The following is a 22,859-nucleotide window of genomic DNA, read 5'->3' on the forward strand; positions in this document are numbered from 1 at the left end:
TGAAGAATACTAATAAATAATTTTGGCTTGTGTAGAATAGAATAGATTTTTATTGTCATTGTGTTGAACAACAGAAGATGTTTAGCAGCTCACAAGGTGTGGCATAATAGACAAATACCAGTAAAACAATAAAAGACAAGAAAAAAGTAATATACATGTATGTTGTCGATTTCTTACAAACTAATTTGAAATTTTGGTAAATATTAGTATCAGACTTTTAAAAAACCCAAGTTGTTCACCACGTAAATAATTATTGAACGTAAACTTGAATGTAAACAATTTTCTCATTATTTAACAAAACACGTTATGATATTTCCTCACTTTTCTCTAAACTCCAGGTACGTTCTTTCATTTTTAAAGGACTTGAAGCTAAAACGAAACTAAAGGCTGGAGTGAAGTTTTGTATGAGCGTCTGAAGATCCTGTTTGTTGTTCAGTTTAGAAGCCGAAATGACAAACATTTGATTAACAAATAAATATCCACTAGCAAATAAACGTTTTAAATTAAGCTTCTCTACTTTTTTGACAGTAAAATCAAAAGGTCAGAGGTCACACAGAATTGGTCCTGGCTGTTTCCCATCCACAGTGTTCATACTCTGCAGAATGAATAATCAATGATCAATAATCAGCTCCTCCACATCCACTCAGCTTTCTCTCCTATGATGGATATTGTATCGTACTGTATTAACTGGACTCTAATGCTGCATGCTCAGTGTGTAACGTGTGAGAGGGAGCGTGTGCGTTTTTATCTTTTGTATTTTCTTCTTCTGCATCGTGTTTAAAGTGTTTCTGTAAATAAACTGAGGTGTTCAAACGCTACACTCTGATTGGTCTGTTTTCACATTGTTGTCATGTTTTCTCCTTGTGATCCAATCGTTTAGTGTGATGTGTGAAAATACCACAGTTCGCCTGAGCAGGAAGCAGCTGGAAGACACCAAAGCCTCAGTTTCAACATAACGTGTTCATAGTTAAACCATGTGGTCGTCACAGTAGTAGAAGAAGAGCAGTCACTTTCAAAAGTGGAGATCTACAAGAAAGAATTGATCATCATCACCACTGATCAAATTAAATATTAATCAAATAAAGTTCACTGGTTAGTTGAATTGATTCCTTCTTCAGTCTCAAATTAAAAGCATGAACCACTCTACTGACGTGTGCAGTGACATTTATTATTAACATGATGTAAATCTTTTTAAAAACACCTCTATTGATTTTGGACTCTACTGTTCTCTTTGGTTTCATTCAGTTTAATTTCCACCAACAATTTATTATCAGTCAGATCAATAAATTGATTATTGACCAGAAACTTTGACTGAGATCTTATTGACACAAGTGCAATAATACAAACAAAAAATAAACAAATAAAAATAAAGCCTGTGTTTCCGCGTAGAGACCACGTGGCGGCAGCAGCTACTTCCCGCGCAGAAACACGTCAACTTTGGCTCCGGAAGCGGAAGTTCTTTCCTTTCTTGTTTCTGCTTCGCAAAGAGACGCACAGCGGTGAGTCCGGCTCAGGGTCTAATCCTTCTTGAATCTGTGTTTTAAACCATCATCCGAGAACAGGACGAGTCCGTGCCGGGTCCGTGCGACTGTCCGCGTCTGTTCGCGCTGAAATTGTGTATCTGAAAAAAACAAATGTTGGTTTTTAGACGTTTTTCTCTTCAGTGTCTGCGCCAACATGTCGCCGTGTCCGCTCCAGGGGCGGGAATGAAAGCTGGTTAAATATGTGACACCTTTCTCACAGGTCGGACAGGTGTGTTAGAGGTTTTCCCGCACTTTGAATTAAAGCGCCAGTTTATTTTTGTCCAGGTGAAACTGCGCCCGCTGACAGAAGCTAACCGGCTAACGTTAGCATCCCGGCTAACTTGTCTTTACTTACTGCGCAGAATCGAGTTCAGGGTTAGTGTCGGTTGTTTATTTGTGTCGGTTGTTTATTTGTGTCGGTTGTTTATTTGTGTCGGGTCTGTCTCAGTCCGAACGTGTATTATATTCACAAGAATTAGCATGTTAGCATCTCTCCGGGGGCTGAGTGACCATGTGACCAGTGTGATTCCATTATCGGACAGTCCTGCTGAAACACGTTGTTTCTGCCTCAGACTGAAGCATCATCGGCCTGTGCGACCCGGTTTGTGTCAGGACTGTAAACCTGTAGCTCAGTGATGGGCTGTTTTGACAGGTGTGCAGTGTTTGGGATACCTGTCGGCCTGCAGGTGACAACACGTTTGTTAATGGCGTCAACACTTTTACGTTGAACCTGTTCTGCTCTTTTGTTCAGGTTTTAGTTCTGAAATGTTTTAATGGTTTTTCACAAAACTGATTGAATGAAGTTTCTTGTTCAGACGTGAAATCCACGTGTCCCTTAAATAACTGGGTGATTTTTAATGAGACTGTTTGCAGCTGCACTGGCCGGCTGTTTTTCTGACTTGGTCTGTGGCTGGACCTGCTGGGTTTGGACGTTTTGTGTGTGGGTGCAGAAACAGACTCGTGGTGTCATGAAGCGCTGGAGGAACAGCTGTAATTCTCCTTGACTCTCTTCTCCTCAGACGATGGCTCCTCGTAAAGGGAAGGAGAAGAAGGAGGAGCAGGTCATCAGTCTGGGTCCTCAGGTGGCCGAAGGAGAAAACGTGTTTGGAGTTTGTCATATCTTCGCCTCCTTCAACGACACCTTCGTGCACGTCACCGATCTCTCTGGGAAGTAAGTTGATCTTTGATTTCTGCTGCTTCATGTGTTTCTGCTTTAAATAAAAGTCCAGTCCGACTCGTTGGTTTTTATTCAGAAGTTCAGTGTTAAAGTCTGAAACATGGTGTGAGCCTGCACTGAGCCTGACCACACTGGGAGTCTAACAGTTTGATCAGCTTGGGATAGTTGGTTTAGTCTAAACACTGAAACAGAAGACTCAGTGAATGGTGTGTGCAGAGACCTGTGTCATTACCTGCTCTGACAGGTGTGTCTCTCTGTTTCCAGGGAAACGATCTGTCGCGTGACAGGTGGGATGAAGGTGAAGGCGGACAGAGACGAGTCGTCTCCGTATGCCGCCATGTTGGCCGCTCAGGATGTCGCTCAGCGCTGCAAAGAGCTGGGAATCACAGCGCTGCACATCAAGCTGAGAGCCACCGGAGGCAACAGGTAAACACTCACCTGTCTCTGTCTGCAGGCCTGAACCTGATGGACGTTGCACCTGAGTTTCAAATGAACATGTCTGCAGATTCCGAGGCATCGTGTTGATTTGATTTATTTTAGTTTGATTTTTCTTTGACCCAGAGCTCAGAACAGTTTGAAGGTGTCTGTGATAAAATGACAAATTTCTGTTGAAAGTTCTGCCCTGCTCTGAGCTCCACACCTGTTACTGGGTCAGATGATTAACATGGTGCTTTGCTCCTTTCAGGACAAAGACTCCTGGTCCCGGAGCTCAGTCTGCTCTCAGAGCTCTGGCTCGATCTGGCATGAAGATCGGACGCATTGGTAAATAATTTATTTATTTCTAATGTTTGTCAGAAGAAGCCATTTGTGATCAGAAGGCTCAGACAGAAAACTAATCAATAACTATTGGAATTAAACTGATCATTACAGTGAACAGGCCAAGTGGTTGTTAATGAGACATTTAAGAAAATAAAATATTTATTATTATGGCCGTGACTCTGGTGCTTGAAAGCAGCTTAAAGAAGCTAAATGAGGTTTTACTGTGAGCAGGTCAGCACCAGGCTGTGGTTGATCCCAGTGAAACTTGTGTCCTGTTACAACTTAATGTTTTCATTCTATGATCTTCTCTAAATATGATGCACAACTTTATTTATCCTGCATTAAATTACACCAGTCACTCATTTCAGCATGTTGCTGTAATTTGAATGGTAACAATCATGTTTATGATCCATGTGCAGTCATTACTGCTCAGACGTCACGGGGCTGATGAACACGTTACTGTAGTTGTTGACATTATAAGAAGCTTCGTTCGGTTCCTGGTGAGGGCGGCGTGTAGTGTATCCAGGATAAAGGCCCAGTCCACTGGTTCCTCTGCGCAAGGGCTGCATTTTGTTGAACAGACTAGATGAGGAAGCATTAATACCCGGACAACATTCAGGCCTGGGAGAGTCTCTGGGACAGGACGGACCTTTTGGCCTTTTCAGACCAGTATCTGGCTGAGAGGTCCAGATTCTCAGGCAGTGACAGCTGAAGTTTCTGCAGCTGCTGGGCCCAAAGATGGTCTGCAATGCTGCTTTATCCTGCTGAGGATGCTGAAAACCTCAAAGGCTGCAGGATAAGAAATGTGAGAAATCACCTGCCATGGACACAGGACAAGTTGTTTGGAAGGACAGATAAGATAGAATCGGTACAAATAGAGCAGATCACATCATGAATAACTAGATAGAATACGACGGTTTCTGTTCATTTGAATTAAAGAAGCTGTATTTCCCTTTGTGACACAGTTTGTTCATAAGTTTCCCAAAGAAGCTGCTGCACGAGTCTTTTCCATTTTTGTCAGTAATTCTGTTCAGTCTGTTTAAAGACGCCATGAACATGCACCTGTCTCACCTGTCCACACCTGGCTCACACTGTCAGCTGACTGAACCAGGTCCTGACAAACCTCAAACAGTTCAGGCTTCGTTTTATGCAGCTAAAGCTTCACTGCTGCTGTCTGACCTCCTGTTTCTTCTTCGTGTGTTTTTGTTTCTTCCTTGTGTGTGTTCAGAGGATGTCACCCCGATCCCCTCGGACTCGACCAGGAGGAAGGGTGGACGCCGCGGTCGACGTCTGTAAACTGAACCAGCATTTCCTGTCAATAAAAACTTTAAAGTTCCCGTCAGTGTGACGTCTGATCGTTGATCAATAACTGCTTCGGTTATCACTGATATTTCAGGTTGTCCAGGACAAAGCAGGTTTTGTTTCCACCTTCAGTTTATTGATAACTCAACAGCAACTTTGACCTGTTGGGCTGATGGTTGATTGACAGTTTCAACTTCCTGTCGTGTTTTTACCTGGCAGGTGTGTTTCCCCTGGACAGTAGTTAGTTTCATTTCAACGTCTGAGGTAAAGACGCAGGAAGTCACACGAGCTTCAGTCCGGATCAACCACAGCTTCTCTTAATGAAGCCGTGTCTGACCAGGACAGACTGTTTCCATGTTAAATATGTTTCAGTTCACCTGCTCGTTGTTTCACAGCAGGCTCAGGAACTTGATTACTAGTGTTTGTTTTACGAGTTCATGTGTCAGGGGAGGCTTTTCTGTTTTACAAAATATTCCAAAGCTAAACAGAAACTTCCAGGATCAATTCTACATTAGAACAGCATCATGTGACTCAGTAAAACAGGTTAAAATGGTGGTTTTGGTTAAAAACATAAAATGAGTTTGGTTGGTGGCTGCAGGGACTGAAGACTGCTCCTGTTATTGGTAAAGTTGCTTCCAGCCTCGAGGTCCGTTTGGTGTCTGAAATGCTGAAAAGAGAAACCTGTGGTTTCCAGACAGGTTTGGGGCCAAAACCTGCAGCTTTTAGTATTTAATCAGGCTGTGGACAAAATAACAAACACCTGAGCAGAAGCTGAAGAGTTTGTTTTAATGTTTCGTGAACATCAGGTTTATTTTCAGCTGCTCATCAATATGTGACCTGATCGATTATTTCATTGATCAGACGCCTACACAGCAGTTGGTAGTTTAGAGCAGGCGTTTCTGTTATTGTGTCCAGCCCCTGCAGGTGCAGTTCGGGCCTTCGACCAGCAGGGGGCAGCACCAGACCGACTCTTAGTAAAAAAAAAACTCGCGTCCGGTTTTAGGGTCAAATGCGTGAACCTAAAGGGTAAAGGTCAAGTCGGACGGATGGAGCAGTAGCGGAGTCTTCGGGTTTTCAAGGCGGATGGTCCAAAGTATAAAATTTTCATCAAGGGAGTGACTGGATGTGGACTCTGGACCCAGCGACCCTTCGGCTCCTGTTGACGTTTAGAAGACGAGTCTTCCGACTCACCTGTTCTCAGGTGAGTTATTACAAACCGGGTCATTGACAGTTTCTCATTATGTGGAAAGTTTTCTTCCGGTCAGTTTGATAAAAGTCTGATTAAAAACCACATTTGCCTGTTTTGTTTTGGTTTTTTTTGTATGAAGATTTTAGATCCACGTTCGGACCCAGATTTATAAATCCGGGTTTAGCGTCCAACGGTTTAAAACAGCAGATTATTCTGACTGGATCAAAAACAACGGAATGCCCTGTTTCTGTTTCCCAGCAGGCAGCTGTGTTTCCCGGGGGATTGTGGGTAGTTTGAACATGTGGGAACATCCTGTTTCCAAAGGTAGAAGAAAAACCAGAAGCTGACACACGAGGTGGGTCTGTTTTGGTTTTGAGTCTGTTAGTTTTGGGTCTGTGGTGGTTTTGGGTCTTTGTGGTGGTTTTGAGTCTGTTAGTTTTGGGTCTTTGTGATGGTTTTGAGTCTGTTAGTTTTGGGTCTGTGGTGGTTTTGGGTCTTTGTGGTGGTTTTGAGTCTGTTAGTTTTGGGTCTTTGTGATGGTTTTGAGTCTGTTAGTTTTGGGTCTTTGTGATGGTTTTGAGTCTGTTAGTTTTGGGTCTGTGGTGGTTTTGGGTCTTTGTGGTGGTTTTGAGTCTGTTAGTTTTGGGTCTTTGTGATGGTTTTGAGTCTGTTAGTTTTGGGTCTGTGGTGGTTTTGGGTCTTTGTGGTGGTTTTGAGTCTGTTAGTTTTGGGTCTTTGTGATGGTTTTGAGTCTGTTAGTTTTGGGTCTTTGTGATGGTTTTGAGTCTGTTAGTTTTGGGTCTTTGTGATGGTTTTGAGTCTGTTAGTTTTGGGTCTGTGGTGGTTTTGGGTCTTTGTGGTGGTTTTGAGTCTGTTAGTTTTGGGTCTGTGGTGGTTTTGGGTCTTTGTGATGGTTTTGAGTCTGTTAGTTTTGGGTCTGTGGTGGTTTTGGGTCTTTGTGGTGGTTTTGAGTCTGTTAGTTTTGGGTCTTTATGGTGGTTTTGAGTCCGCTCTGGAGGTTGGAGTTAGTGTCTTTTGACGTTTTGTGTGTTTCTGTCGTCACTGAGATAAACTTTACTCGTCCAAAGGTGAATCCAGGTGGTCTCGTTAGTGGGAGTTGTCAGCTCTCACTAACGCTGCTCTGCCCTTTTTATGTTGTGTTCAGTGACCTGTCCAACTCATTGTCCAGGTCTTCACAGATACTTGTGGGCTGGGACTGGATGAGGAGGAGGCTTAGACCCTTGAAGATCCACTACCCTCTCTTTGGTTTTAGAGAGGTTCAGTAAGAGGCAGTTTCTGTGAGTCCAGTCCCTGAAGGATTTTATCAGGCCCCTGTAACCTCTACTTGTCCATTTCTGATAACATCACCGTATCATCTGAATATTTCTGAATGTGGCAACACTCAGGATTGAACAGGAACAGGGCCTGAACAGTCCCCTGTGGGGCCACTGTGCTGCTCCAAAGTACCAGAGATGCAGTTCCCCAACCTGAGGAACTGTGGCCTTTCTGTCAGGTCGTATGTGATCCAGGAAACAATGGAGGGGACCACCCTAGACCTTTGGGTTTGTCTGTGAGGATGATTGGTTGAATGGTACTGAATCCTTCCCATAATGTGGGGTGTGGGCACCACCTCTCCAACTGTAGACCCAGGTTGAAAATCCTGTGTAGAGGTTCACACAGTCCTTAAGCAGCCTTGGACATAAACCACCTGAGCCAGTCTCTGTAGCTGCAGCCTCACCCCTGTTACTGTGGACAGGTTGGGGTCTAGTTGGACGTTCGGACACAACCTTTGTCTTCAGCTTTAAATGGCTCCTTTTTCCGTTAAGGACTGATGTTGCCAGTGATCCAGGGTTTGTTATTAGGGAAACGGACTGTAGGTGTCACAGCGTCTCTACAGAAGTTGAATCTGGTCCACCAGTCTGTCAGAGACCTACCTGCCTCAGGACTCCCCGCCGACTGTGACAGTGGCTGCTCCAGTTTCAGTCTCTGTATTTAAGTCTAAGATTTTGTTGAGTGGTGGTTTTGTGTTTGTTTACACGGGTTGTGTGGCTGTTTGTATCTTTTTGAGTCTGGTGGGTTTTAATGTTCTTGCGGTGGTTCTGAGTCTTCGTTGTCATGTTGTTCAGCAGTTTTTCGTCATTTTGTGAGTGAAGAAAAGTCTGAACTCAGTTTGTCCAGTTGAAGCTTTATTGCGTGTTTGGTACAATATTTAAATAGGACAGAAAGCAGAAAATAAATCATACAAAAATAATGAAGGCAACTTTTACCCACAATGCACTGCAGGAGGTTTAGGCTGCTATGTAAGGTTACTCCTCAGTTTGTACTTCCTGTTCCTCAACCAGCTCCTCTTCCTGTTTCTCCTCCTCTTCTGGGAAGCTGGTGCCATCTCCGTCATAGATGATGTCCTCAGGGTTTGGAGCTGGAGGACAGAAGTCCTCCTCAGGAAGAATCTTCTGGAAGATCAACTCCGCCTGAAACAGACGGTGAGTTAACAGTCAGTCAGACAGTAAAAGACATGACTGGCTGTTTATGCTACTGTCTGACTGACTGTCTCTGACAGCCGGAACAGCAGAAAGTCAGTCAGAGGTCTTACTGACTGTGACTGTCGGGCTGTCTAGCAGAGACAGTGACAGTCGAGGCATCAGTCAGAAAGAGACAGATCAGCAGACAGTAAGCCAGTCATGTCTCTTACTGTCTATATTACTGTCTGTGCTGATCTGTCTGAGACAGTCAGGCAATAAGTCAGTCACGTCTCTTACTGTCTGACGGACACTAAGACAGACATGACTGACTTAGTGTCCGTCTCTGACAGACAGCCTGTCACAGTCAGTAAGAGACATGATGGGTTGACTGGCTTTCTGTCTGTCTGTACTGTATGTACCCACTTTCTGCCTGTTTGTCCGTGTCTCACCTGTCTGATGGCGTGGTCGTGTCCCAGATCCGCGTCTGGTCCGGAGCACAGGTAAACGTTGGACGGGAGGTTATGACCTTGGACTTGGGTTCCATCCCCATCAGCCATGTTGAAGTAGAGACACCAGAGAACGGATGGACGGTGCTCTACAGACAGAAATAAATACTTCATTAAATACTTCAGTTCAGTATGTGGTGTCTACTCTGTCAGTACTTTTACTACTGTTCCCTCAAGAATACACAGTGTCTGTACTGCACCTGTACTAGAACTGAATGAGTCTGACCTGTCAGACACAACACCTGGTGTCATGTGGAGTTTCAGCTACAGACTAGTCTGACTGTTTCACTGTTTTCTCCTCCATCACCTGTGATGAATCTTTCTACCTGGATCCATCCATCCTGTGTGTGTGTGTGTGTGTTCCTGGAGGTTGTTCCTGTTATAATTAAAACCAGAGGGGAAAAGTGATGAATGAGTTAAAGATGAAAAGGAGAAGGTCAGTGAGGAGACAAAGTTAACGAGTGTGTGTGTGTGTGTTACCTTGGTCATGTGACTCAGGTGTGTGGAACAGCTTGGTTACCACTGGCGACAAGTCCTGGTAGGAAGAGCCAACTGATTGACAGGTGAGGTGGACCAGATCTACAGACACAGAAAATCATCAAACATCTGATGACAGTGGTCTCCATGGTAACAGACTGATTGGGTTTGGTTTTCAATGTTTTGGTCCTAAGACTCGTCCCAGGCCCCAGTTCACACATCAACACACTGATTTAAAGGGAACCTCCTCAGTCTCAAAGAACCAGGTTTACAAACTGTCTGATTCTGCAGTTGAAGGAATCCACCAGTTCTGACTGACACATTATCAATTAAATGTTAATGTTTAGAAAATGGTGCTGTAAGGTTTTCAAATTAAACCTCTTAAATACATTTTGGCCCTGTGATGGATTGGTGACCTGTCCAGGGTGGACCCCTGCCTTTCACCCAAAGAGAGCTGGGATAGGCTCCAGCAGATCCCTGGGACCCTGGTTAGGACTAAGGGGGTACAGATGATGGATGGGTAAATACATTTTAAGACAAATTAGTGACATTAGCAGCCTGATCTGAGCCTGGAGTCTGGTCTGCGGTGGAGATGAGCAGCTGTGATAAATGGTGTTTTGTTTTAAAGGCGTTCAGGCCCACTGACTCAGTAACCAATCACACTGCAGCATCAGGACAACACAGCAGAAGATGAAGGTCTGACAGGCGTAACACACACACACAAGGTGTGTCGGTCATTCATCAGTTTCAGGACCCTGGAGGATTTTCAGCTGCAGAGTTTCACACTGATCATCAATTCCTGCTGCAAATATTTAACATTTTTAACATATATATTAATAATAACTAGAATATTAACACTGTCAGAGCTGTATGGAAATAACGGCTCCTCAACCTGTAGTCCAGCAAATAGCAGCAAAAGAAGCTTTAACATTTTCAGGCTTATAACAAGTGAGTATGTGCAAAAAGATAAATTTGGAACAAATGAGGCCTGAGAGTCAAGACATGAAGAAAACATGAACGTCAGATGAGACAGAATGAGATGCAACGAGATTAAACAAGACCAATGCAAAGAGAAATATGGTGATGAGAGAAGAATGAATAAATATTAGAAAATATGGAGAAGAGTAAAGAAATATTAGAAGCTGAAGGTGAGATGAGGTCATGTGACAAGGTGAGCACCGATTGGTTACAGTGTGCACAGGTGAAGTCAGCCCAAGTGTGTTTGACTCACATGTTCCAGACATGCAGGTCATTGAGGAGGGACACAGCTCCACCATCTTCACCGCCGGGGAACCCGCAGCTATTGGAGGAACTGTTACCATGGAAACCTGAAAATAGACAGGGGAGAGTCAGTCAGACAGACAGGTGGACAAAAGTGTTCAATAAAAATAATTCTTTGACCAAACCTAATTCAATATTTCAAATATTTAACTCACACCTAATTACTGAAGGTGTGACAGACAGGCCGAGGGCCAGTGTGTGAGTGTGTGTGTGTGTGTGTGTGTGTGTGTGTGAGTGTGTGTGTGTGCTCAGACAGATGAACTCAGGGATCTTTCTTTAATAATAGACTTTTTATTTGACTTTATTCCTGTCTGAGCTTTTCACCAGATCTCAGCTTTGTTAAAATCAAAATCCCATAATGTGGCTGTAGGACACCGTGACCTCTGACCTGAAGCTTCATTCTAACACTTTGTTTCTCATTTCAAGGCTCAAAAAGACAAAAACCTTTAGAAGGTGGAACTGAACATTAACCTAATGTGAAATAAATCCAACACCTTTTTTAAATCAAACTCACGTGTTGGTCGGAGCCGCTGGGCAGGACGGAGGCGTCGGTTATCAGGACGGCTCTGCTGATGAACCTGTACACATCACAAACAGGTAGGTTCAAAAACCTTCAGAAGACTCACCTGAAGCTCAGCCAACAACAACGTCAACAGGTCCTGCCTGTTGTCCACCCCCTGCTGAAGACCTGGGACAGGCACAGCCGTGTCAAACACAAGATGACCTCTGGGTTTTAAACACCACTTCACTCTAATGGAGCAATATACAACTTTACACACGACACTGCTGCCATGCCAGCGCACTGGTGATTTTTGTGGTTGCTGATTGGTCAGTCCTCACCTAGTGGGTGTGGCCACATTCTTTCGGTTTGCCTCAACATAGCCGTCCTCAACCACGAAATGGTTGCAGCTGATTCGCTGTCCTCGGCTGTCAATCACCGCTTTACACCTGGACAGGGAGAAGACGAGGAGCAGTGATGTTACTGACATAGATGCTGGTGTGAAGATTTTGTAGAAAAGACACTGAAACCTCCAACAAGCATTTTGAGCTCAGACCCTTCACATTAAAACAACTTCCTGCTGTGACATATTGTCAGACACCAAGTGATTCTGTTTTATAGCTCACTTCCTGTTTTACAACAGTCTATTTCATATATATATGACAATATAACAAGAAACATCCATATGGTGCTAAAACTAGAAGATCTGGGGTCTCCTGCATGGACCTTACTGAGTGTACATGGTCCCAAAAGACAAGAGTCATTTTTGAGTAACTGTGGTCAACCCTCATCTACAGTCACCACAGCAGCAGGGTTACACACCTTGTCACTAAAATGGAAAAAAAGAAAAAAAATGCACAGCAACGGTTCAGATTTAACTTTCACCTCCTACAGTTTACTGAAACACAGAATTATCTCAAATTTAATTCAAAGCTGTTCATCACTCTCTGCATCAGAATTTCATTATAAAACTGATAGATTTTTTAAGTCGTACTCTGCAGCTTTTCAAGGGTGAGGAGCCACAGAAATCCATTATTGGGAATAATGATGCACACAAAAGCTCATCCATAACCCCTGACACTCAGCACATAGATCTATATAAACTAGGACGCACCAGGACTAGAAGGTCACGCACACATAAAGATAATACAGTGATGGTAATAAGACAGAGGCAGAGCTCTTCATGTGTCTCCCTGCTGCGTTTCTGTTATGAGATGAGATCCATGGACTGCAGGACTGGCCTGGAGGAAAACACTCAGACTGAATATTGAGAGTCAAAAATCCTCCTGGTTTTCAGAGTCCAAAGTCTGAGAATTGAACACAGACGTTAAAAACGTGGATGTGATTCAGTGTGACTCCACTTCCTGAGAGTCTCATTATCTCTGGTGTCCCTCCACAGTAAACCTCCATAAACCCACAGAGAAACCAGAAGAAACAGAGGCTGCAGAACTTCATTCAGATTCCTGCTGTTTTTAAGTTTCCTTCAGTATCACAGTGATTCAGGGACAGTTGTCTGTGCATCCAGGGGTTCACTGCAAACAGCAGCTGACCACTGTCCGTTCTGCTGCTGTTAGTGGCTGTTTACACTTGTCCAGGTGAGAAAGACACCTGGAGGACAAGCTGCCCAAAGGAGAAAGGCTAACCGACTAATGTCACCATGACAACAGATGATGTGTGTGACCTTCTAGAGACGACCTGTGTGTGTGTGTGTGTCAATCAATCATCTAATCAGGAAGCTGATGAGGTGGCAAATAATGATAGAAAAACTGACAGAGAGAGATGAGGAGAGAGTCAGTGAGGTGGAGAGAGAGGGAGGTGAAAGGAGGAAGATAGAGGAGGACGACAGTGGTGCTGGAGGTGATGAAGAGCATGAGAGGTTAAATTATGAGCTCATTTCCCCTCCACAAATTGAATATTTTACTGATGATGAATTATCGTCCAATCACTGCTTTTCCCACACACACACACACACACACACACACACACACACACACACACACACACACACACACACACACACACACACACACACACCTGTGTCAGGTACCTGTGCTGAAGGTAAAATCCCATGACAGGTTAAAAACCTTGTTAATGACAAAGACGTAGTTAAACTGTCACAGAGATCGCTCAATAAATCTCCATCTCCAGTTAAACTAAATCCTACACCTGTCTGAGAGTCCTCACATTATTGATCCAACATTTAACCTCAGACGGATCGGGGCATCGGCAGCAGTAATGCGGTCGGTGTACCGGTCCGTTGTGGTGAAGAAGGAGCTGAGCCAGAAGGCGAAGCTCTCGATTTACCGGTCAATCTACGTTCCTACTCTCACCTATGGTCATGAGCTCTGGGTCATGACCGAAAGAACGAGATCGCGGATACAAGCGGCTGAAATGAGCTTCCTCCGCAGGGTGGCCGGGCGCTCCCTTAGAGATAGGGTGAGGAGCTCGGTCACCCGGGAGGGGCTCGGAGTAGAGCCGCTGCTCCTCCACATCGAGAGGAGTCAGTTGAGGTGGCTCGGGCATCTGTTTCGGATGCCTCCTGGGCGCCTTCCTGGGGAGGTGTTCCGGGCATGTCCCACCGGGAGGAGGCCCCGGGGAAGACCCAGGACACGCTGGAGGGACTATGTCTCCCGGCTGGCCTGGGAACGCCTCGGTGTCCCCCCGGAAGAGCTGGAGGAAGTGTCCAGGGAGAAGGAAGTCTGGGTATCCCTGATTCGGCTACTGCCCCCGCGACCCGGCCCCGGATAAGCGGTAGAAAATGGATGGATGGATGGATCTCCTAGATCAGGGGTTTCCAATCATGCCCCAGAACCTAAAACCTGCTGTTGCCTTGACCTCATGAGCATAGTGCGAGTACAGCGAGTACACCAGGGCTAGAGCGAGTACACCAGGAGTACAGCGAGTACACCAGGAGTACAGCAAGTACACCAGGAGTACAGCGAGTACACCAGGAGTACAGCGAGTACACCAGGAGTAGAGTGAGTATGAGCACACCAGGAATAGAGCGAGTACACCAGGAGTAGAGCGAGTACACCAGGAGCAGAGGGAGTACAGCGCGAACACCAGGACTAGAGGGAGTACAGCGAGTACACCAGGAGTAGAGCGAGTACAGCGAGTACACCAGGAGTACACCAGGAGCAGAGGGAGTACACCAGGAGCAGAGGGAGTATGAGCACACCAGGAATAGAGCGAGTACAGTGAGTACACCAGGAGTAGAGTGACTACACCAGGGCTAGAGCGAGTACACCAGGAGTACAGCGAGTACACCAGGAGTAGAGCGAGTATGAGCACACCAGGAATAGAGCGAGTACAGTGAGTACACCAGGGCTAGAGCGAGTACACCAGGAGTAGAGCGAGTACACCAGGAGTAGAGCGAGTACACCAGGAGTAGAGCGAGTACACCAGGAGTAGAGGGAGTACAGCGCGAACACCAGGACTAGAGGGAGTACAGCGAGTACACCAGGAGTAGAGCGAGTACAGCGAGTACACCAGGAGTACAGCGAGTACACCAGGAGTAGAGCGAGTATGAGCACACCAGGAATAGAGCGAGTACAGTGAGTACACCAGGGCTAGAGCGAGTACACCAGGAGTAGAGCGAGTATGAGCACACCAGGAATAGAGCGAGTACAGTGAGTACACCAGGAGTAGAGCGAGTACACCAGGAGTAGAGCGAGTACACCAGGAGTAGAGCGAGTACACCAGGAGTAGAGCGAGTACAGCGCGAACACCAGGACTAGAGGGAGTACAGCGAGTACACCAGGAGTAGAGCGAGTACAGCGAGTACACCAGGAGTACAGCAGGAGCATAGGGAGTACACCAGGAGCAGAGGGAGTACAGCAGGAGCAGAGGGAGTACAGCAGGAGCAGAGGGAGTACAGCAGGAGCAGAGGGAGTAGCAGCAGTACCTGTTGGAGTCTTTGTCCACCAGCAGGCAGTGGACCGAGTGCCTCAGACAGTAGATCCCTCCAAACACAGCACACATCCTGAAACACAGGAGGTGTGACAGCCAATCAACAGAAGAAGATGAGTGACATTTACAGCTGTATTCATTGAGCTGCACAGGAAATGAAATAAATGTTGATAAAATCCTACGTGGATCTGCCTCAGCCAATCACAGTCATTCATGGGCCTCCCCCAATCAAATTACAGTCGACTTCATGAATCAAAGCCTTTCACATATGACCTTTTCTTACTGAGACACATTTCATCTGCAGCAGCACGTCTGTCATCGCAGGTTCATTACAGCTCGTTCTCATCACAACACACTGAGCTGGATTACACACATGAACTAATGATGTGTGCGTGTGGTCTTGATTAAAAAACAAAACATTGCAGACACAGGAAAACACACACACACATCAATAGAATGACTTCATAAATCAATACAATAGGACTGAAAGTAATCAAACTGTGTAAAATAAGTGATTGTGATACTCCAGTAAACATTTTCAGACGTCAACATTTAAGACTTTTTGAATAAAGGCAATGTCTGTGTGCATGGTAATGTGTGTATGTGCGTTAACATGCTGGTATGCCAACGTGTGTGTCCGAGCAGTAATATCCGCCGAGGATCATCTAATATGCAAATCAGATAAGCCCCTGGCGACTCCTCCTCATTAATATTCATGTATTGTGCTAATGAGACTGCTACAGAGACTCACCAATCTGTCTCCAGAGAAATTAATGTACTGTCAAATACTGCAGTACTACTGTAGTATCTGACACATGCAGTGCACTGGCAGCTCAGGTGGTAGCATGAGGTAGGTGTAGTATATGTAGTACTAGCACTGGAAAAAAATGGTAGTAGAAGGAACACCAGTACTTGTGGTAGTAGTAGTACCAACAGTAATAACAGTACTATTAGTAGAACTAGCAGTATATGTAGTAAAACTAGAGAGACAGGTGTACACATCCTTACCTACAGAAACACTGTGGTATTTCACCGAGGCCATAGACAGGAAACAGGAAGGGTGTGTTGCCATACCGACCCAGGCAACGGAGGAAGTGACGCGTGGAGGCGAGCCCCACCTCTGTGGGCGTGTCCTCTGTCACCATGGCAATAGAATGAAGCAGGAAGTGCTGCAGGTTGTCTCCCAACTGCTGGTCACGCAAAAAATCTAAATATGGCCGACCAGTGAAGGCTACAGGGAAGATGCAGCACTGCATTACCCACAATACCATGCGATTCATATGAAGGTGGTAATGTCAGCAGATAGACAGGTGAGGTGTCTTACCTTGCTGCTCTTCTGTCTCCTCCACACAGGAAGTCAGGAAACGCATCAACTTCCTCTTTTCTACCACAGACAGCTGACGACTCGCAAACACATCAGCCCTGCTGCACGGCACCTGAGAGACAGACAGGTAACACATCAGCCCTGCTGCACGGCACCTGGGAGACAGACAGGTAACACATCAGCCCTGCTGCACGGCACCTGGGAGACAGACAGGTAACACATCAGCCCTGCTGAACGGCACCTGGGAGACAGACAGGTAACACATCAGCCCTGCTGCACGGCACCTGAGAGACAGACAGGTAACACATCAGCCCTGCTGAACGGCACCTGGGAGACAGACAGGTACACAGAGGTAGGTTCTGCACCGGGGCACCTAAGAGACAGACAGGTGAACTGACAGATTGTACACACCTGTTCCACGTTGCCATGGCGATACGTGAGTATTCTGGTGACATTCTTGAACTCTGCATAGCGACTGACGTTTGATTTGATGAGCAGATCGACCAATGAGCCACGAGAATACATGAGCTGAAGGAAGAAGAGGAGATGTTCATCTTCTGATACCTGATCATTAACAACCAATCAAACATCACAGTCACAGCGAGCAATGGTCTGATTCTCAGGTGTTTAATGAAGCCAACATGACATCATTACTTTACACTATGTTATGATATGAACTATAAATATTTATCTGTTGCGCTATTGTTGTGTTACGTTACCCTGCTATGTTAGATTATATAGCTACTGTCATGGTGCACACTAACTATTGTTCTGGTTCATTATATTTCTACATATATCATATTGGTATATTAGAAATCTGTTGTGTTGTTATATCACAGATGCATCGTTAAGCTGTCATGTGTTTATTCACATAGGTGTTAGGCTGGGGTTATGTAGAAACGTTATTTTGCGTTACCTTAGAGACAAGGTCGATGTTGAACCTGCGCCCTTCCTTTACCAGCTGAGCGTAGCTGATCTTCTTCCTGGTTGGCTCGGATTGGCTCTGAGCAACAGAGGGGTGTGACTGATCTACCTCGGGCCCTTCCCCTGCAGTCTGGGCACCCTGTGGTTGGAAACATCTGTCTGTCATGCATCTGTAATGCCTACTCATGATGACCGCCTAGTGCGAGTACGCCCTTAGACCGCAGAGCCCACCCTAACTCTGTTCGATGTGATCGATCAGTTATTGATTTCAGAGAGGTCTGAAGTGTTCACACTACCCACAGAAGAAGGTCAAATCTGAATGTATTGATCCCTGCCCCCTCCTCACCTGTCCCTCCTGCCCGGCTGCTGTTTCCTCAGGTTTCTCTTCTGATTCCTCTTCTTTGGGATCTGGAATAAAAGATACACACACACCGTCTGATGTTTTCTTTGTCCTGCATTAAACCTCTGAATGAAAACATATTTAATCCAATTAATCACAAAGGAGATTTGACCAGGTTCTCTTCAGTGAGATCACATTGAGCTGCTGTTTTAGAGACTAGATATTCAATATAGTGTTTTGTAGTTTGACTATATGTCAAAACAGCAAAAACCTTTTTTCACTGACACTGTAGTTAAACAGATTTAAGCTCATACTGAAGTGTCTGAATGAAGGCTCAATATTTCTTTTGGATATGTGATCAACACCTGCAGATTCAGTCTCATCAACAGTGTCATCAGCTGCTTCTCCTTTTTCTTCTTCTGTGGTGCTTGGAGGAACAGCACTCTGAGCCTCCTCCTCTTCATCTTTCTCGCTGAAAACAAGTCATTGAATTATAAACATGATGAAATGAAACACTTCCTGTAGACCTATCACAATTAAAGTCTTCAAAAAAAAACAGAGGCATCATTTTATTTGAACAGCTTAATGTGAAAAATGTTTCACTGGCATTATACAAGATTTGCTGCTTCAAAAGCTTTAAATCACAAATCTGAAATATCTCACCTGGTGAAGCAAAACACCTGGAGGTTCCTGATGGAGGCGGAGTCTGAGGGGTTCAGGTATATCAGCTCCTCCCCTTCCTCTAAAAGGCTCGACCAATCCTGAAGCTCCTCTGGCTGAGACTCCTCCTACCGGCACACAAACAACAGTCAGCACCTAAGAAGTCCTCCATGTTTGTAGTTTTCCTGCAGGAACACAAAGGTAACCCCAGCAGCCAATTAAGAGTGCAGCGTTGTACTCACATGGTGTTCTTGTATCCAGGTGAGCAGACCGTTAAAGGTGAAGCTAGCCCAGTTTGCTGCGTAATGACTCCTCCTGCCAACACACAGGAAGATGTCACCACATATTGAGGAGAAACCTTTCACAATAAAAGCCTGTTATTTTTTTTGTGCTTATATTTTCATCAATCACCGTAACTCATTTAAAGACTAACACTGCCGAATTTAAAGAAGCAGAGTCACATAAATTCTCCTCTTTTGCTAAATAGGTCAGATCTGCTTTAAAGTTGCTTTCAGAGATTTCAGTGTTTTCAACTTAATGTCCCCAGATTCACATTCAAGAATAACAAAATAAATTGGTAAAAAATAGATATTTTAAATACTAAATAAACTGTTCCATAAATAAATAAATGCTGAACTAAACCATTGCATAGAATATTCAATAAACACATGTTGGTAGTTAAATGGGACAAAAATAAAAACATTTCTACATTTCTATAGATTCAGGATTTCTACATTTACACTTTTGCAGTACATTTGCAAATGGTCAGTATTTGTTTTAAACAGCGTTTCAGCAGATTTAATAGTAAAATGACATAAATTAGATTATTATGTGACGGTCTGACCGAATTCTTTGTCACAGATGTGTTAGATCAGATTTCCTGTCCGTCTCTCTGCAACCTGCTGAATTAAATAATGGCAAGAAAGCCCAAAAATATATCTTAAAAAAAGTCTAACACAGCTTTAATTTTAGTCAGAGATAAAACCCTTTTATTATTTAGGGGTTTTTAAACTTTAATCTCTGAATTTTCTGGATTATTTCCACTATGACCAGTTAATGATTATGGAAATGTCACTGATTGTTCCAACTATTTTCAGTTTATCTGTACAATATTCATTTATTCATTAAAACCTTAACAGGTTAACAGGTCCTAATATCTGTGACATTACTAGACTGACTGGTCCATTTCCACATTATTGATGATCAATAATAATAACATCAGTATGAGTGTGAGAACCAACCTGTCGAGGTGAAGAACTCTCTGTCCAACTCTGGAACAGGCTGCTGCTACCACCGACTCAGCAAGACCTGAACACACAATCAATAATCAATAAGAGGAAGAGAGGATGAGACACAAGGAGGATGACTGAAGTGTAAACGGCCCCTCTCTCTCCCCCTCTCAATCCTTGTCTTTGTGACCTCGCTCGCCCAAGGTTTCATTTCACTCTGCAGTCAGCTGAGACAATGAGAACCTGATTTATATCTCTCACACACACACACACACACACACACACACACACACACACACACACCCCTTCTGACCCCTCACCCTCCTGAAAGTAAACAGAGGCTTTTAATCTGAAATTCACTGAGAACATTCAGGAATCTGTCTATTTTTGAATCAATAATTTGTCTACAACCAACATGTCAAATCATTAATGTTGATTAGGCTCAACTGGACTGTGCCACTGATGTGTTCTCCAGCAGCTGGAGGATCTCTGTGTTTTGGACTCTAATGACTCCTTTGACCCTCTTCACTTTGCTTACCAGCCTCCAGGATGCCTACACCTACTTGGACACTTACATGGAGGTCACGGACCACAAATACCTGGAAGTTCCGTCGGACAACACTCTTGAATGCACCGTACAACCAGGGCCACGGGTTTCTGGGGACGCTCAGGTTCTTCAACAGACTGAACAAACTGATCAGAAGGGCTGGTTCTGTTCTGGAGGTGGAACTGGACCCATTACACATGGGGCAGAGAGGAGGAAGCTGTCCAAGCAAAGAGACTGCTCACCTTCTCTGTAACACACCCCTCTGATGACCTCTCACCCTATGACCTCCCTTCATGACCCTGATCCACTGCATTAGGACACTTTATTGTTGGCAACCAGGCAAAATCTGGATCAATACGGTTCCTTATCTTGACTTCAATCCACAACAGGATGATAAAATACTGAAATGAGAGTGAACTGGGCAAACTGGGCATGTTGGGGTTTGTGGTCTATTTCCTTTAAGGACGTTATAAGACTGATTATTGATTGATGGATTTTAAACCTGATAGATTAAAAGATCAAACCACAACTATTCCCTTTTGTTCAGTCTGTGCATTACACGGCACCTAAGGGTTGATGTTGAAGTTATCAATAACACAACTGAACCTCGTTTCCTTCGGTGAATATTGATTATCTATCACTTTATGGGTAAACTGTTAGTTTTACCACACGATGATGAACTAACACATGAACAGTTAGCATCAGTTAGCGTCAGTTAGCCTGCTAAGACATTAGCCTTCATTGGAAACATCTGTGCTGCGATGCTAATTGTTAGCCTGTTAGCAGTACTGGGAGCTAACGTTAGCATCTGGCTAAAGACACGGTGCAATAAACTAACGCTGCTACCGTTACATGTGGAAACAGACAAGTTAGCTCGAGTGCTAACATTAACAGCAGCCATACTGACACGTCCGTGTTTGTTCATAACTAACAGCACAGCCCCAGTGCTAGCTGCTAGCTGCAGTCATTGAGAATGAACTGGCTGTTAGCCGCTAGCTAACGCCCAGGCTAACCCAGTCTGTATTCCCGATTCGGACCAGTTAATCCCGGGAATCCGGGACATTTTGAACCGAACAGTTGTTATACCGAGGAAAGACGTGTTCAGACACACAAGCCAGATTATAATACTAGAATAAACAACAGCTGTTCGTGTACCTGTGCCCAGAATGACGATGTCAAACTCAGACGGCAGGTCCTCAGCAGCCATGTTGTTCCCAGGGAGTCACGTGACAGGGACCATTAATCACAGATCATCACTGATCAATCAGTAATATATCGATCCACCATCTACAGAGACAGACACACATTCACACTCACAACTACAGACAATTTAGAGCCACCAACCAACCAGACCTGCATGTGTTTGGACTGTGGGAGGAGAAAACCCACACAGACACAGGGACAACATGCAGACTCCACACAGAAAGGCCCCGGGTCCACCTGGGTTCAGACCCTAATCCTGACCTGCATGTGTTTGGACTGTGGGGGGAGAAAACCCACACAGACACAGGGACAACATGCAGACTCCACACAGAAAGACCCCGGGTCCACCTGGGTTCAGACCCTAATCCTGACCTGCATGTGTTTGGACTGTGGGGGGAGAAAACCCACACAGACACAGGGACAACATGCAGACTCCACACAGAAAGGCCCCGGGTCCACCTGGGTTCAGACCCTAATCCTGACCTGCATGTGTTTGGACTGTGGGGGGAGAAAACCCACACAGACACAGGGACAACATGCAGACTCCACACAGAAAGGCCCCGGGTCCACCTGGGTTCACTGGGTCCAGAACTCTTTCAATCAGTAATCATTGTTTCTCATATAATTGTCAACATCTGTTTTCAAATCATCTTCCCTCCACCCAAGACCTGTACCAGTCCATGGTCAGGAAACAGGGAAGGAACATCTCCTGCAGGCCCCTCACGCCGAAACCACCGGGCACAGAGACAGTTTCTTCCTCCAGGTTGTCGCTCTCATGAACTGTGATGTCATAGAGAACCATATCATGCACTGTGCAATAATGTCTGTATGCATATTTGCACATCTGTACCTTAGAGTTAAACCTTGTACTCCTACTGAAATAATTAACTTAACTTAATTCCCTTACTAGTCCCACAATGGGGAAATTCTATTACCACCCAAAGTGCACACACACTGTAGTGAACACACAAACAAACACACACCCGGGGTAGTGGGCAGCCAGTGCTGTGGCGCCCGGGGAGCAGTTGGGGGTCCAGTGCCTTACTCAAGAGTCTCACCTCAGTCATGGTATTGAGGGTGGACAGGGCTGTTCACTCTGCCCACCAACAATTCCTGCCGGACCTGAAACTCGAACCTACGACTTTCGGGTTTCAAGTCCGACCCCATTTTGCCAATAGTTAGCGGCTCTTGAACTGCCCACATGTCTGTACGTCAGCTCTGATGTCGCTCCATTTGTCTGCACATGACTCTAAAATAACTACCGCTGTAATTAAGGTGCCAGTCCAGTTGACATGTCTGTGTATTGTATTGTCTTCACTGGACAAAGTGACATGATCTTTGATACATGCCGGTCACAGGATGATGGTTTTTGGACTGATGGTTGAAACACCCACATTAAAACACCAGGGAATAATAATCAAAGGCTGATACACAAATTAGTCACATGAGAATAAACATTCATAACTTAACAGCACAACAGAAAATACAGAAACGAAGTGTAGACTAAAAATTCAGAGATCATAATAAATGACAATTTATACTTTCATA

General features: G+C 44.8%; 2 protein-coding genes and 1 long non-coding RNA gene across 6 annotated transcripts; 2 read left to right on the forward strand and 1 right to left on the reverse strand.

Annotated features, from left to right (window-relative positions):
- Positions 1 to 1,412: 1,412 nt before the first annotated feature.
- On the forward strand, positions 1,413 to 4,796 carry rps14 (ribosomal protein S14). The gene is made up of 5 exons (XM_026310286.1): positions 1,413 to 1,499; positions 2,543 to 2,694; positions 2,965 to 3,126; positions 3,386 to 3,462; positions 4,688 to 4,796. Exons 2-5 carry the CDS (start codon positions 2,546 to 2,548, stop codon positions 4,753 to 4,755), a joined length of 456 nt encoding a protein of 151 aa, XP_026166071.1. The 5' UTR covers positions 1,413 to 1,499; positions 2,543 to 2,545; the 3' UTR covers positions 4,756 to 4,796.
- Positions 4,797 to 5,612: 816 nt separating this feature from the next.
- On the forward strand, positions 5,613 to 9,043 carry LOC113132347 (uncharacterized). Of its 2 annotated transcripts, none has more exons than XR_003295882.1 (4): positions 5,613 to 5,962; positions 6,209 to 6,305; positions 8,327 to 8,433; positions 8,889 to 9,043. It is a non-coding gene; the product is annotated as an uncharacterized LOC113132347 (long non-coding RNA). The 2 variants fall into 2 exon arrangements; XR_003295883.1 differs by having other exon boundaries at positions 6,212 to 6,305.
- chm (CHM Rab escort protein) lies at positions 8,116 to 21,354 on the reverse strand. Of its 3 annotated transcripts, XM_026310340.1 has the most exons (18): positions 21,264 to 21,354; positions 19,574 to 19,640; positions 18,575 to 18,647; positions 18,336 to 18,460; positions 18,038 to 18,144; positions 17,679 to 17,740; positions 17,325 to 17,471; positions 16,820 to 16,936; positions 16,409 to 16,520; positions 16,093 to 16,315; positions 15,080 to 15,157; positions 11,517 to 11,624; positions 11,191 to 11,254; positions 10,627 to 10,723; positions 9,399 to 9,497; positions 9,226 to 9,294; positions 8,862 to 9,007; positions 8,116 to 8,421 (listed from the first exon to the last, which is right to left on the reverse strand). In XM_026310340.1, the coding sequence occupies exons 1-18, from the start codon at positions 21,313 to 21,315 to the stop codon at positions 8,257 to 8,259; spliced, it is 1,911 nt and encodes a 636-aa protein (XP_026166125.1). In that variant the 5' UTR covers positions 21,316 to 21,354; the 3' UTR covers positions 8,116 to 8,256. The 3 variants fall into 3 exon arrangements, with proteins under 3 accessions (XP_026166125.1, XP_026166126.1, XP_026166127.1); XM_026310341.1 differs by lacking the exon at positions 9,226 to 9,294; XM_026310342.1 differs by lacking the exon at positions 8,116 to 8,421 and having other exon boundaries at positions 8,874 to 9,007; positions 9,145 to 9,294.
- Positions 21,355 to 22,859: the final 1,505 nt, after the last annotated feature.

The sequence above is a fragment of the Mastacembelus armatus genome, unplaced genomic scaffold, assembly GCF_900324485.2.
Source record: "Mastacembelus armatus unplaced genomic scaffold, fMasArm1.2, whole genome shotgun sequence".
NCBI lineage: Eukaryota > Metazoa > Chordata > Actinopteri > Synbranchiformes > Mastacembelidae > Mastacembelus > Mastacembelus armatus.